General features: G+C 39.6%; 2 protein-coding genes across 2 annotated transcripts in view; one reads left to right on the forward strand and one right to left on the reverse strand.

Annotated features, from left to right (window-relative positions):
* Positions 1–5,335: 5,335 nt before the first annotated feature.
* LOC137972121 (ER membrane protein complex subunit 6-like) lies at positions 5,336–11,720 on the reverse strand. Its single transcript, XM_068818952.1, has 6 exons — positions 11,666–11,720; positions 8,824–8,884; positions 7,544–7,646; positions 6,788–6,880; positions 6,348–6,367; positions 5,336–5,507 (listed from the first exon to the last, which is right to left on the reverse strand). The coding sequence occupies exons 1-6, from the start codon at positions 11,688–11,690 to the stop codon at positions 5,477–5,479; spliced, it is 333 nt and encodes a 110-aa protein (XP_068675053.1). The 5' UTR covers positions 11,691–11,720; the 3' UTR covers positions 5,336–5,476.
* Positions 11,721–11,773: 53 nt separating this feature from the next.
* Positions 11,774–14,713, forward strand: part of LOC137972120 (FERRY endosomal RAB5 effector complex subunit 3-like) — a 16,861-nt gene continuing 13,921 nt past the window's right edge. The window contains exons 1-2 of the mRNA XM_068818951.1: positions 11,774–12,163; positions 14,380–14,704. Of these exons, the coding sequence (XP_068675052.1) occupies positions 11,980–12,163; positions 14,380–14,704 (509 nt within the window). The 5' untranslated portion in view covers positions 11,774–11,979. The remainder of the gene's footprint in view (positions 12,164–14,379; positions 14,705–14,713) is intronic.

Below are 14,713 nucleotides of genomic sequence, written 5' to 3' on the forward strand. Positions count from 1 at the left end.
CTCGCAAATAAGGCGCCCCAGGCGAGCGGGCGAACGTTAGGCAGCAACCTTGTAGGTGATGAGAGGTCGTGGTAGTAAGGGTGTTTGAGGAAGAGAACCAAGGGGTATGTTTCAGTTGCTGCTGGGGAAAAGGCTTTGTCAACGAGTTTTTTCGGGCAGCGCCAGGTTTGAGAAGGAGGATGTAGACCCAAAGTGTAGAGTGCGTGGTAAGGAGGTGGGGTCGGTTGGGCGTGTGGCGAGTGGTTTCTTTCCACTTAACCCCTTCCCCCCATTCCAATGTTGGCTAAAAAACGGGCAAAGGCTTGCATAGTATATTTTGCATCACATTGTCAACATTGGTTTGGGGGGAGGGGGGGGGGGGACCAATATACTTTGTAAGTGCATAGCAAATGATGCTTAAGCTAGAATTTTTCCCAAGAGTTTTGTCCAAGATTGTGGTTTGGTGCAGAGGGAGTATGGGAGGAGGCATGGTCGGATGGGTTTGAGAGTGTACTGGGAGCTTTTTCCGGAAGCATGGTGAGAAGTGTGCTGAAGTGTGGTATCACGAGGTTCCGGATGAGGTGAGGGTGTCGCAGGATTGGAATGTCGAGCCAACACAGAAGATGCAAAGGAATATTCCAGACGTTACTGACGTTATTGTGGGGAGTGGCTCAGGGAGTGGACGTTTGTTGATTTCTCGGTGCCTTGGGATAGGAACGTGGTGACTAAAGAGGATGAGACAAATTACCAACTACTATCCGGCCTGGTAATAGAAACCAGGAGGATGCATTTGGTGTCCGGCCGGACCAACACCCAGGGTCTTAAAATAACTGCGGAGAAAGTGCTGCCTTGGTAATAACATCTACAAAAATGGTTAGACCTTCAAGTCTTCTCAGACAAGGACTATAAAGTAGTAGGCCCCGTGTCACAAATATCTTTGATGTTCATAAGTTCCCTGTGGGACGTTAAAGAACCCACACACTACTCTAGAAGAGTAGGGGATGAAGTTTCCGGTGTTGTGGCTGTCCTTCGTGAGTGTATGGGTGGTGGGTATAGCAGGTCCACATCTGCGGCTGTTCCCAATGATTTTAAATAGAGTTTTTATTTACTAAGGTTTTGTGAAAATCTTGGGACTGGCAACTGGGTTCGAACCACAAAACCCTTTTGTATACGTCGGGAAAATAGCGACTTACTGCAATTCCTGACGCCCTTAGAGATAATCAGTTGCGTGGCACTCTTATCTTTCCTAAACTCCTCGACTGTTTTCGACTGCCGGGGATAAAATATTTTTAAGCTATTGCAAGTGCCAACTGAAATCGACCAGATAGCATGGAATCTTGACCGTGATACAAGACGTAGCAAATCCGAATGCATTCTCGTTTCTCAAAAATCGACACTCCTAGGTCGTAAACTGAATTCTAATAGAAAGTAACTTTGTATTTGAAGTTACAACAATGAAAGTCATGTGAGGATTACTTGTCTCATTCTTCTATGACCAGAACGTCAAATATACAATCATTTCATTTAGCGAGCCCTTCACGGAAACAAACGAGCTCAACAAATTGACCGGATGTCATCTGTGTGGTTTCATAGCTCCGGTTGGTAGAGCATTGAATCGGCATCGCAGACATCATGGCTTCTAATCCAATTGAGCCACCTTGAAATTTTCAAGTGTCTACTTAAGAGACAGCTACTTACATTGTCCATCTAAGTGTGAGGACACTTCTCTCATTCATTTACAACTTTCATCCAAGTGAAGGTAAACACGTCAAAACTCCTTGGGCCTCAACCAAACCGAATGATGGTAGTTTGCCGAGGCCTAAAATGGGCCATAATATAAGAAAACGGAAACTAAAGTAAATTTACTGGGTTGATGCGCTAGTATCAATTTTGGCCCCAAGCGATTTCGACCCGCTCAGGTCATTCGCCCTTGTCACACGGCGGCCATATTGTCCCGGGAGACCAAAAGAGCTTTGTTTTGCCACGCCAAGCCTCCCAGTGGAAACCATGGGGGTGAGGCTTGGTGTGGTAAAACAAAGCTTTCTTGGTCTCCCGGGACAATATGGCCGCCTTGTGACTAGGGCGAATCTTCACCTCCCCAACTACCGCAAGTGTGTTGCTTAAACTGAAAACAGAACATTCTCGCCTGGGGACGTGGTTTGCACTGGCCAATTGCTAGGACACTCGAGGCCGTCTTGAAATGGTGGTTTCGTCATTTAATTCCCAGACCTGAAGAGTCAGAGAATTTGGATGTGGGTCATTGACAGTCATGGAAAATGATACTCACACTACTAAACTCGTTTATTTACTTATTACACTGGTATCTCGCAGATAGTGCGCGCGCGATAATTAGCTTAATCAGCGGGCCGTATTCTATAGTGCGGCACGCAAAATTTGAAATTTCGATAGAACATTCTCTAGCAAGTTTTTTTTTCTCGTTTATGTTACATAAACTGTTTGAATCATGCTGCCAACCACTTCAAAACTGAAGCCGATGAGATTTATTAGTTTTTCCGATTTTGACGCTGCAATCTCTGTGGCAGTTGAACTTTCCGCGTGACTTCAAATAGTTCCCTTTCCTGCGTGCCTCTGTACCTCAGAGATTTAATAAATATCTTACTAACCTCGTTTTCACGGTCCGTACTGTAAGTTACGGATCTTTGATTTTCCTGTTGATTTATGGCCCAAGCGCGAACGGAAAAAAACCCGGTCCGTAACTTACAGTACGGACCTCGAACTCGGTTATTAAGAGGTATTTATTGATTTCTACGTCCATACCAGATACAACAATACTAACGATAACAGTATGGAAAAGATAGATCTCTATCTAATCATATGACCAAGTACAGAGATGGGGTAAGTCCTTGGTCCAGATTTATGTCCTTATATGCGCACTTTTCCATTTTAAGTTACACTGTGATACAATAGTATGACCGTTGATTCAAGTATTAAGATGAAAGGATAAAACTTACTGCAAAAGAGGAAACGAGAAACGATGTAGTTGAAACAGTGATCAATCCTCAGCAAAATGATACTGATATTAAATAACCGTCTAGTTGACATTTTACATATGACTAAACGAATAATATTCTTGTAACAACATCATAGTAGCTAGCGTTTGGCAGAATTTCCTAAAATCTGCAAGGACTTGGATTAAACTGCTGAGGTTGTAGTTTGGTCAGATACAAAAGATGGTGTGAAATTCGCTGGCTTTTGAAACTAATCTGGTGCTACTTTAGGAAAAAATCCATCCAGGCTACATTCACACGGTACCGGACGAATTTTCTACCGGTTGAAAAATATGACCGGACATTTTGTTCGCACGGAACCATGCAATATATTCGCTCTGTTCACACGGAACTGACGAGCCGGATTAGAGTTTAACCTTTGTCAGTGGTTTTACCATCTGTTCATGCGCTGAGAGTTATTTTACGATCTTCCAGCTAAGTTACCACGCATCCATGCGGCCACGCCTTTCCCATGCAAAAATTTAGATGGTCAAGATGTTCACAGCGCGCCGGTTAAATTTTTGACCGTACCGGCCAAAAATTCGACCCCGATTTTGGCGTTTAAATTTTTGAACGAGGAGGTGTCTAAATTTTCGTGCGTTTAGCGTGGTTGTGAACGGAACCACTAAATGCACGAATTTACAACCAGTAGAAAATTCTTCCGGTACCGTGTAAATATAGCCCCAATCGAAATTTCTTTGACCACTTTTAGAAAGCAAGACTTTCATTGGTCAATGGTCAGTGTAAAGGGCACCCTGCGAACAGAGCCTCTCTAAAACTCACCACACGGCAAGAAAGAGAGGCCCTGCAGAAAACGTGTCAAGTCTTTTAAGCCCCCGCAGCCCAAGTTTCTGGGCTAGTCACTCCGGTCAAACCGGTTTAGGCAACGCACGCATCATATTTCTCACAAGGCGAAGGTCAAAATGGAGCCTTCAGTACGAAAATCAGCATGGCATCTTTGACTGCGATCGAGACTTGACCTGGGTTTGAACTGTCTCCAAGCAACGGCTTGCGCATACTCAATAAGACTTAACACGATTTCTGCAGAGTCCTTTCTTCCTCGTCGAGTTAAGAAAGACTCTGCTGGCAGGGTGTGTAGAGTGGCACCGATACTTTAAAATTTTTGGAAAAAGAACTGACTTAGAAGTGAACACTGATTTGTTTTATGTCAATAAACTATTTTGCAGATATACCTGCAAATGTTTTTTCACAATCGTCCAAACAAGATATCCTTTCATGGTTTTTTGATTAAGATAATTTTCATAGAAACAGGATAACCCGCAACAATATCTACCAGACAAAGACTTTTTACACATGCAATACCGATATATGAACTTGTGTCCAGAAATGCACAGATACACGCCAAATTTTGACATCCAACACAAAGTACCCCTTTAAGTCTAAGCCTTTGCTACAGTGTAGCTATTTCCAACAATAAGTAAGGGTAAAGTTTAGCATTATTATTAGTCCAGGGTGAATATCTAACGATTATCCCATGAGCGCGTTGGATATGAGTTGGCTATAAACAGTCTCATATCCAACAAGCGCGAATGGAATAATTGTTTTATTAAATTCTTTAAACTCCAAAGATTTGGAAGTACGAAATACGAGCGAAAAGAGAGAGAAAATCCGAGCGAAATCGAAAAAAACTTGATGAATATGCGATGTTGTGTAATACCTTGTGGTCAGACAGACGTAGGCTCATCACATAAACATTTTTTGCCTCAGTTTTCGCGTACTTCTTAACGTCGAACTTGATCCAAAGTTGCTACAAAATTTTTTTTTTCTTTTATGGCTTTATTCAGCAGAGAGAAACGCTTAGCGCAATCATTTACCATATAAGGTCAAACTAAGGTATATGAGCTGATAACCGAGATTGAGTGAAGCAATCAGAGCACGCGAAATGCATTATCCGAGGTTGAGAATTTAATAAAGCTGTTTATCCTTACTTGAGCTGCAGCATTTGAGTTAGGGGGGGGGGGGGGGGGGCAACACTTTGTGGCATCAATTCTCTGTATTCCGAGACAAGTCAGAGTAGCCTGCATATCAAGTGTTCCTGCTCCAAAACGATTTTTTGCAAACTGGCTGTGCGAAAGTTGGGACAAGAGACTTTCACGCGGCCAGCTTGCGGAAATCTTTGTTCGAACAGGAAGGCTTGCAACGCAGGCTACGTTAGAGTGATGTTGAAGTTGGGGAGAAGAGAAAGAGGGCACTTTATGACACTTATTGAAATCCACCCGCATCTAATTAAGGGCGCTTCTGAAAATAGTTATCTGGATTCATGACATGCTTACGCTGAAAGCCCTTCATCATCAAGCAAAGGATAATGTCCATCTGAGGTCGCGAATTTAATGATGTGCGACCAATAATTTTACTATTCTATCTTGAGTTGTTTTTGGAAAGAACTTGAATCCACATGATAGAAACGTTTTTCTCTGTCCCATTTCATCTAATGTGCACTTGCATTTATCTCAAGGTCTTGCTGTATGTCAGTACACATGGACCATTCCATACAAGAAACTGCATGATGTTAAAGAAATAATCAGATCTTTAACAAGATAATTGTTACAAAAAGAAAGGCTGTACTCATAAAAAATATTGGAAGGACAATTTCTGCATCGTCCTTTTGCACAAAAGGTGTCCAAAGTTTGCATGAAGACTAATTTTCATAAAAAAAATAAAAATAAAAAAAGGTCACTTGGAGTGCTTCTCCATAATTTAGACTTACCATTACACAACAGAAATGTTAGTTCCTAGCCCTGCAAAGAATACAGTCGAATCCTACATGGATCCAATGAAATTAGCAGTTTTAAGAAATGTGAGGTGTACCTTCTTTAGCAAGGCTAACTGTAACTTTATACAGTGGTTACCATGACAACAGGACAACAGTCCTTTTCCCTTCAGTGAATCCACATCGTCATCAATATCATTCAGCCCTTCCAGTCTGGATGCCCTGAGCAACCTTGCTTGACCACTCCTGGTCTGATACCCTCTAAGGCCGACTTACTCACCTGGGTAAACCAGAGGAATCATCACACAACGGGAAAGAACTTCTAGAAGGGAACATCCATGATACAGACTGCTTTTAATTGAGCTTGATTTAAATACTAAATGTGAGTTATATTAGTTGTGCACATTAAACGTCAATGGTGTGCTAGACCTGGTCTGCAATGACACAAAGACATTTTTCAATGAGGCAAATTCCTTGGTAACAGTATAACACTCAATAATATTGAGGGCAAGTACAAAACAACTATAGTACCATGAAATCCTGGAAATTTTTAATGTAAGGGTTACTCAGCTCATTGTTAAATTTATTGAACACATAAGATATATCTGTACTATACAAAGAAAGGATACGTCCAAAATAGTAAGTATGTCTATTGGTGTAAGAGCAACAGTTAAGGAAAAGGTAGTGGACAAAATAAATGAGTTTAAAGACATGCTTTCTGAAATAATGTGATTATCACAAAGTACTCTGCATGTCTGGTTTCAAAGAAAAGCTGCATGGCAAAGAAGTTCAACAGCTAGCTCAGTTGGCTGTCAAACAATGTCTGGTTTCAAATTATGACTTTTATAGTGAATTAAAACAACCATTTCAAGGAAAACATTTAAACAGAAAAATGCCACTGGTAAAAAAAAAGAGAGCCTCACAATTGACTGTTCTTCAGGGTAACATCAGAGATAACAAAAATAAAAAGACAAATTAATAAACTACATTGCAGCAGTAAACAAGGATTAGTGACACGATACTTCACGCAACATGACAAAATAATAATAGTGTTTAATTGAAAGGATACAAATATTCCTCCAAATATTCCAGAAGTACTTAAGTCCCACCAAGAGAAGAAAAACTTTCTCCATTCTGTCCCTGCTTTCAAACAAATAAGAATCTAAAAAAACAAAATGTGAAGCTACATGTGTTATTTAGTTATATCAGGCTCCCCTGTTGGGGTGGGAGCCATTATTGGAACCATTTTGAAGGTTTTCTTAATGCCTAACTTCTATCTTTTCATGAGCTGCTGTTAGCCAAAATTCTCCATACCTTCATAGTCAAAAAAAAAAATTACACATACAGTGTAGAGGATTCATATTAGTTCCATTAGCCTTGGGTGACCTAACGGGGTTCATAGCATAAGATCAGCTTTTTACTACATGTTCTTTGGCGACACAAGGTCATTATTTTATTGACAATGCAATTGCCATTTCCAGTTTAATACCACGATCTTCGTTCAAATTTTCTTTCGCGTTTTGCTTAAGATCGATTTACCGATAGAAGGGAAAGTTTGTCTGGGGCATTTGAGATCGTCTGCGACTCGTCTGTCGCAGGCAGCTTAGTTACCATTACTCGCTACGCGTACGCGAAATTAAATGATTTCGTGTAGTGGAGTCTCCTAAATTTATGCCAAAAATTTCTGCTTCAGTGACTCCTGCGCGACGCGACTGGTAACTTCGCGACTGAAACGCGACGCGACTGGTAACTTACATTTGAGCGGTACTGTAGGTTGTTTGCTTATCCTTGAGTTATACTATACAAAAATTGGTTTTCTACTTACAGACATAAAGAGAGAAGCCACAAAATAAAAGATGAAGCCTTTAAGAGCCGTAAGTCCAAGAATTCCTGCTGAAATTCCTGCCATAGATGCTAGTGATGTACGACTAAAATTAAAAGTTAAAAACAATGTAATGTTGAAAAACCTGGCTATCTAAAATTTCAGCAATCCAGTGCTACAAATTTTGTGCAATCATAATATTAGAAACACAAAATCGCATACATGTACACCAGTGATTAACATACTGTAGTAATCTGCAAGGGAACATGCACTCAAAGACTGAGGTTACTGTCATAGTATGCCTCGCTTGCACCAAGAGACTGGGAACTGTTCAGTTATCTCTGTGTCCGCCATCTTGCAACATGTGAGTTAGTCAATCCTGAGTATTAAAAGTTGTGTTCCTCGGCGTTGATGAGCCTTCTGGCTCTTAAGCAGAGACTTTTTTTTTTCCTCGGCGTTCCTGTTTATTTCGTCAATGATATCTTTACAGTTACAAGTCCCAGCAGATAGCCTCCTACATAGACGATCTTTGGACTTTTTGGGATTCCTCCCCCATGCTTGACGAGTCCAAGGAGCATCCACCTAGCTACAAGGCTACCCAGCAGAGGGATCCAAGAGGATGCAGTTCCACCAGTAAAATTATAGAGTAACAATACCAAAAGAAGGCATTGAGGTGAACTTCTAATGTTTTGGCCGTTCAGCTTTCTTCAGATAAAAAGTGATATTTTTTTGGTTATTAGTTCTGATTACTTTTTATCTGACAAAGGTTGGATGGCTGAAAGGTTACAATGCATGTCCAGTCGGACCAGTTAGAAATTCACCCCACTGTTTTCTCTTGGTATTCTAATGTATCACTGGTTTGCATATGACATCATGGCAGCCATCTTGGATGGCAAGAACAATAACCTACATGTATCTCTCTGCTGGGAAATAACCTTTATTATTATCCAAATTCTGCATAAAGAAATTTTATCGTCAACCAACAATCATGGCAGCCTAAATTAAATGTCACGTGGGTGAAAATCAAGAATATACACCTCATCACTTAACTGCCACCATAAATTAACAAGTACATGTACCGGTACATGTATACAGCGTTCTCATAATAAGAATAAGAAGAAGAGCATTGCATTGTTGAGTTTATTGGTTCTGTATGAAATGTGTATTTCCGAGAGGTTTTCCTCTGAGTACTCCAGTTTTCCCCTCTCATTAAAAACCAACATAAATAATAACACTTCTGCTAGAGTTACGATGAGGGATTATTATAATGACGCTTAACTTACCAGAAGTCAATGATACTATTGTTAGCCATAATTGAAAATGGACTGAACGCTTCATCCTTTCCTAAGAAATAATGGCAAGGATTTCAAAAAAGTGCACTTTACTTACAAAGAATTACATACATGTATGTACCTCAAAGGTTAATAGACCAGTTCAAGAGCTTGAGTGCATCATGGGTAATCAGGGCAAAGTTCATGGTGGGAAATTCAAAGGTTTGCATGAAAATTCAAAGCAAAATAAACAGTCCATGACTCTACATTGTACTTTTCTAGACTTTCGCCTATATAAACCAAAAAAATAAGTTCAAGTTCACTACTGAGATGAACTGGAGTTGGTATCTATTCTTTGGAATTCCTAAATATTGCTTTTTTGTCTCCATACATTCTCTGTAATTTGTGCCTTTGGAATTACAGGAAATGTATGGCAGAAACCTTGTTTCTGCCATACATGAATCGGTTCAGTATGAAGCCGGGAAAGTCGTCACAGGTGCTATGCGGGGAACAAGTAGGATTCGCCTTATGACAGAGCTGGGGTGGGAGGAGATGAAAGTTAGACGCGATATTCATAAGCTTATTTGTTATTTTAAGATAGTAAAAAATTTGAGTCCGTCTTATCTTAAGGATCTGCTCCCAGCTAGAGTCTGTGAGAGAACTCATTTTAACCTTCGATCTTCTCAAAATTTTACTCTTTTCCCTGTGTGCACAGAGCGCTTTAAAAGGTCTTTTTTCCCTTCCACAACTAAATTGTGGAACGACATTGATTTGGAAATTCGTGAATCTGATTCAATTGGCTCTTTTAAGAGAGCGTTAGTTAATTATTTTAATATTCCACAGTATTTTTCGCCTTTTGATTATGCTCTTGACAGATACTCTTCCGTAATTCATACTAGACTGCGTCTAGGCGCTTGTGGTCTAAATTATCATCTATTTAAGATCGCTGTTAAGTCTTCACCTATTTGTAGCTGCGGCTTTGACAATGAGACTATAATTCATTTCTTTTTACAATGTCCTAATTATGCTGCCCTCAGATCTGATTTGCTCGCTGCTGCTGCTCGTATAGCTTCTGGTCAATATTCTGACCAGCAAAAAGTTGAAGTTTTTCTGTTTGGCTCTTCTGACATGTCAAATAATGAAAACGTTGAAATCTTCTCTCATGTCCAGCACTTTATAAGAGAATCTAAACTTTTTTCTTTTCGTGGTCATTATCATTGACCTAATTAACTTAACCGTCTTTTTTGACTTACTTTGTATCCCGTGCCCGTGTTTGTTTTTTATGTGGTAATTAGAATTTTGGTGTAAGCCCCCCGTGATGAGCTCATTTAGCTCTTGGGGCAAACATGTATATAAATATGTTTAAATAAAAAAAAAAAATAATAAATAAATAAATAAATAAATAAAATTAATTCTACAATAGCCATTCTCTCAAACTTTATTCTGCCGCAGCCGCACCTTTGAGCGAATATCTTCTGTTTTGGAAAAATAAAAAAAACCCAAAGTTGCATATCATGAATACTTTTCATTGTTTTGAACTTCTACACAAACCTTTGAAATCCTCTCCATCTTGCCCTGATTACCCATGATCCACTCAAGAGCGTGAACTCGTCTTTGAAATAAATAGAGGATATTACATGGCCACGCCGAGATAAGATTTCTCTTCGAGTGTTGAAAAATATTACACCCGTAGGCGCAGCAAACGAGGGAAATATTTTTCATCACGAGAAGAGAAATTTCACATCTCCAAGTGGCCATTTAATATCAGCGGGTCTAATTTGCAGGTCACAGGTCGCAGGTCGCGGGTTGTAGGTCATTGTTTCACCATTACAGAAAGTATCCTAAACATTCATAAAAGCTAACCTTAGGACTAAAAACTTTTGCTTAGGCCTTAAAAATTAGGCCTAAGGTTAGCTTTTAAGAATGTTTAGGATACTTTCTGTATTGGTGAAACAATGACCTGCAACCCGCGACCTGCAATCTGCGACCTGCAAATTAGACCTGCCGTTTAATATTCTATTTATTTTATAAACACCAATGAAGTACTATTAAAATCATTTCATGAAAGGCCCAATCTTTATATGTAACCATAGCAAGAGTGATCTTTTCACGTCTGAAAATAACATGCTATCCTAACGTGCCAAGATATCATGTTTTCATGTGAAAGCTCACTTGGTAATTCATTGGTGTTTATAAGGTGTCTCGAAAACAAAGACCCTACGACCCATAAGACCCCGAAAACTCGGAAATGAATAAAGTACCCCAAAACCCTCAGTTTGGCTAACCTAGTCCTAACTAGGCCTAAAGTTGGTTTTTAGGCCTAGACTTAGCCAAACTGAGGGCTCTGGGGTACTTTATTAGTTTCAGAGTTTTCGGGGTCTTAGGAGTCTTTGTTTTCAAAACACTCCGTGTTTATATAATAAATTTTTAAAAATACAACCACACTTTTGAGTATAAGGAACATGTTTTGATGTTTCAAACAACATCTTCAGCCATGTATAGTGACTGTACCATAAAAAATTTTACAAGATAATTTGTATATATATATATAACTATCAATACAATGATTCTACACTCACTGTATCTGAAGATGATGTTTGAAACATCGAAACATGTTCCTTAAACTCAAAAGTATGTTTGTGTTTTTAAAAAATATTGGTAACGCTTGCGTTATCCAGACCATTTGGAATAATAAATTTAGATATTTTGCTCTTTATAAAGAAAGTCAAACGGGCTCATAACCCAGATGAAACAACCAAAAAACATGGAAAGTCTTAAGTCAATGATTTTAAGTAAAATGATTGAGGTAAAGTAGGCTAAAATGAAGGAACATGTTCACAAGTTTCAACTTTACCGGGTACATGTTCTGCTTCCGCCATCTTGGTTTTCGTGACCCGTACACCAAGTAGCTACCGCAACTGTCACCTGCGGGTGACTGGGTCAATAACTTGTAACCAGCCCCCTCACTGATCGTCTGTCATGGAGGACATGTCTCTTGCCGGGACACTCTCGTGTCTCTTTCAGGGCCCAATTTTGCGCGATTTGGGCTAAAAAAGGACTTTGGTGTGTTCAGGGGAGGTAGTGCCTTTTCATCTGTCAAACAGGAGAGAATTGAAACATAGAAATCTATTTTTCGCATGTTTCTTTGATAAAATTGCTAATCAGAAAATGGTTGATGACTTACTTGGCTCGGGTTATGAGGATCAAAAACGCGATTTTGTCTTCGACTTCAAAGACAACGGGAAGGAGCAGAGACTCACAGTATCAATACCAATTCCTCTTAAGATATCTGCAAGGGAATTCGTGCAAAGGTTGATTACATATCACAGTCTTCCATGTTACCTTGAATCAGGTAAGTCTGAAAGCAAAGAGGAATTTGGGTGGAAGAGGAGATTCAGGGGTCAATCCATATACGTGTGCATGTGTACTGGAAGAATGATCCAATCAAGTGGAAGGCTTATAATCCGATGGGTGACCTTTGGGATGCTCCCTGTGCATTTAATATATTTTTCTTTCTCACCTAGCCAAAAGCCGGCTTCATCATCATCATCATCATTATCATTATCATCATTATCATTATCATCATCCTCTTGCATCTTTTCCCTCCAAAGAGAAAACCCAAGCCAATAAATGTAAGCCAGCAAATTACAGCATTTAAAGCAATTTTTGGCATGAAGAATGCTGTAATTTGTATTACCTGATATAATTTTTCCTTGATAAGGGAGTCATGACTACTCCAAAATGTCGGATTTTATCTTTATTGTTCGTTTTTACCATTTTATGATTTAAGAAATCTCTTTAACAAAAAAAAATAATTTTTATTCACTCTTTTAGTGGCATGTTGCTAAATTTATACAAGAGGAGTCAGGAAGCAATTTACATAGTAATACTAGTAGAAGTAGCAAATTGGTTGTAATAAATACATAATAGTACAAAATCACTACAACCATGAAAAATTAAATGTAACAAAGCTACTGTACCAGTGCGAAACAGATTGTTAGGTGTAACCCAATGCCCTGTAGTACCCGAGCTGAAGCCATATCCATGGCAAACACCAGCCTGCTCAGGACAAAGACTAGCCATGCAAGGAGATGACATTGCTGTTATGTTTTGTTTGAAAGGTCTGCAAGCTTGAGCGTGATGCTCAGACAAAGTCTGCAGCCCTGGGCAAACATGGGCTTCTTCATACATTGTATTACTAAACAGGGAAAATAATGTGGAGTGATTCCTTTTGAACTGATTTGACCAGGGCATTTAAATATACAGGTACATGTAGACCAGCCCAAACCAGGGATGCGTATTTTAACACTGATCTAACTAGACTGATATAAACTTGTACAACCTCTTGACGGGCCAGGCCTGATTTCATGGATTCAAGGCAAAAATGTTCTGTCAGTTTAGCAATGAGAAATGCAAAAGACAAACGCTTATAATGGAAAATGGACAGGAGGTGGGATGGAACTGGCCGGTTGACGGCTCAATGAGCCGCCTCCTCAGAAAGCTTGATCGTCTCCTTCCAGTCAGAAAATGTCAGACACAACACATTTTTAGCTCGAACGTGAAGTCACAGGAGATATTATAAAAGCTTGAAAAAAGTTTGTTTGACGTACAAATTGGCGTCTGCAATATTTTTTTGTGGCGCGCACATGAAATGTTTGTTTAACTACATGTGACATCCCAGTATTTCTTATCAGACTCCAAGCAAGTGTCAATTCCATATGTGAAATTTTGTCACTTTAAATCCCCCAGATAGCACCAAATTGCATCTGTGAATCACTGTCTAAATTTTAAAAAATCCCTAGGGGAGCATGCCCCCAGACCCCCCTAGAAGCTTGCATCCTTTGGGCACTTGGTTGGGTGCCTTTAGCACCAAACCTTCTCCACTTTCTTTATGACCTGCTCGTGAAAAATATTTTGAGAAGGCTGTGGAAGGAAGAAGAAAAATATCCCCTGACTGATGAGTATGGTATTAGTTGTTAAAAAGTGAAATCTTGAATAATATGCCTACTTTCCTTTTTAATCCATTCACGCCCCAGGCACCCCAGGATGCCTCCAGATGACGAGTAAAATCATCTGGCGTTAGACTGAGTAAAATCTGTTAAGACTCTCTCCCTGGAGTCACTGTGTTAAAGTACATAACACCTGTCAGATTGTTTCCGGACTGTCAGATTGTTTCTGGACTCTAAATTTTTCGTTTATTACACAAGTTTGACCGTCAAAGTTGTGTATTAAACAACTTTGACGGTCAAACTTGTGTAATACACAACTTTGACGGTCAAACTTGTGTATTACACAACTTTGACCGTCACTTTTGGCGGTCAAAGTTGTGTAATACACAAGTTTGACCGTCAAAGTTGTGTATTACACAAGTTTGACCGTCAAAGTTGTTTAATACACAACTTTGACGGTCAAACTTGTGTAATAAACGAAAAATTTAGAGTCCGGAAACAATCTGACAGTCCGGAAACAAACTGACAGGTGTTAGTCATGTACATGTAATTCTAAAGAGAACTACTTTGAGTTAGCAGCACCAGTACTTATGATGTGCTTATTCTGTCCATGCCACAGAGCTAACCAAAAATCTGGATGAGTTTAACAAGTCTTCTTGTCAAGACCTTTTTGACACCATGGCACATGCAGCACTCAAGCAAATAAATTCTTCGCAGAGCATATCTGATTACGTCTCATCGTGGGCTCGTGCTTTCAGTCAGGAACATGTAAATTACAGCTCAGCCAGTGATAAGAGTGAGGAGACAGTGTTCTCTGAGATGTACAAGTCATTAATTAATTCAACAGCACTTGAAACTCTTCTACAGCTGGAGAGTACTTATGCCATGGCAATGGATGATACTGTCATGACGAAAGAGAGTGCAATAAAAACCATGGAGGAAAAGTATGTTTT

The sequence above is a fragment of the Montipora foliosa genome, chromosome 9 (assembly GCF_036669935.1).
Source record: "Montipora foliosa isolate CH-2021 chromosome 9, ASM3666993v2, whole genome shotgun sequence".
Taxonomy (NCBI): domain Eukaryota; kingdom Metazoa; phylum Cnidaria; class Anthozoa; order Scleractinia; family Acroporidae; genus Montipora; species Montipora foliosa.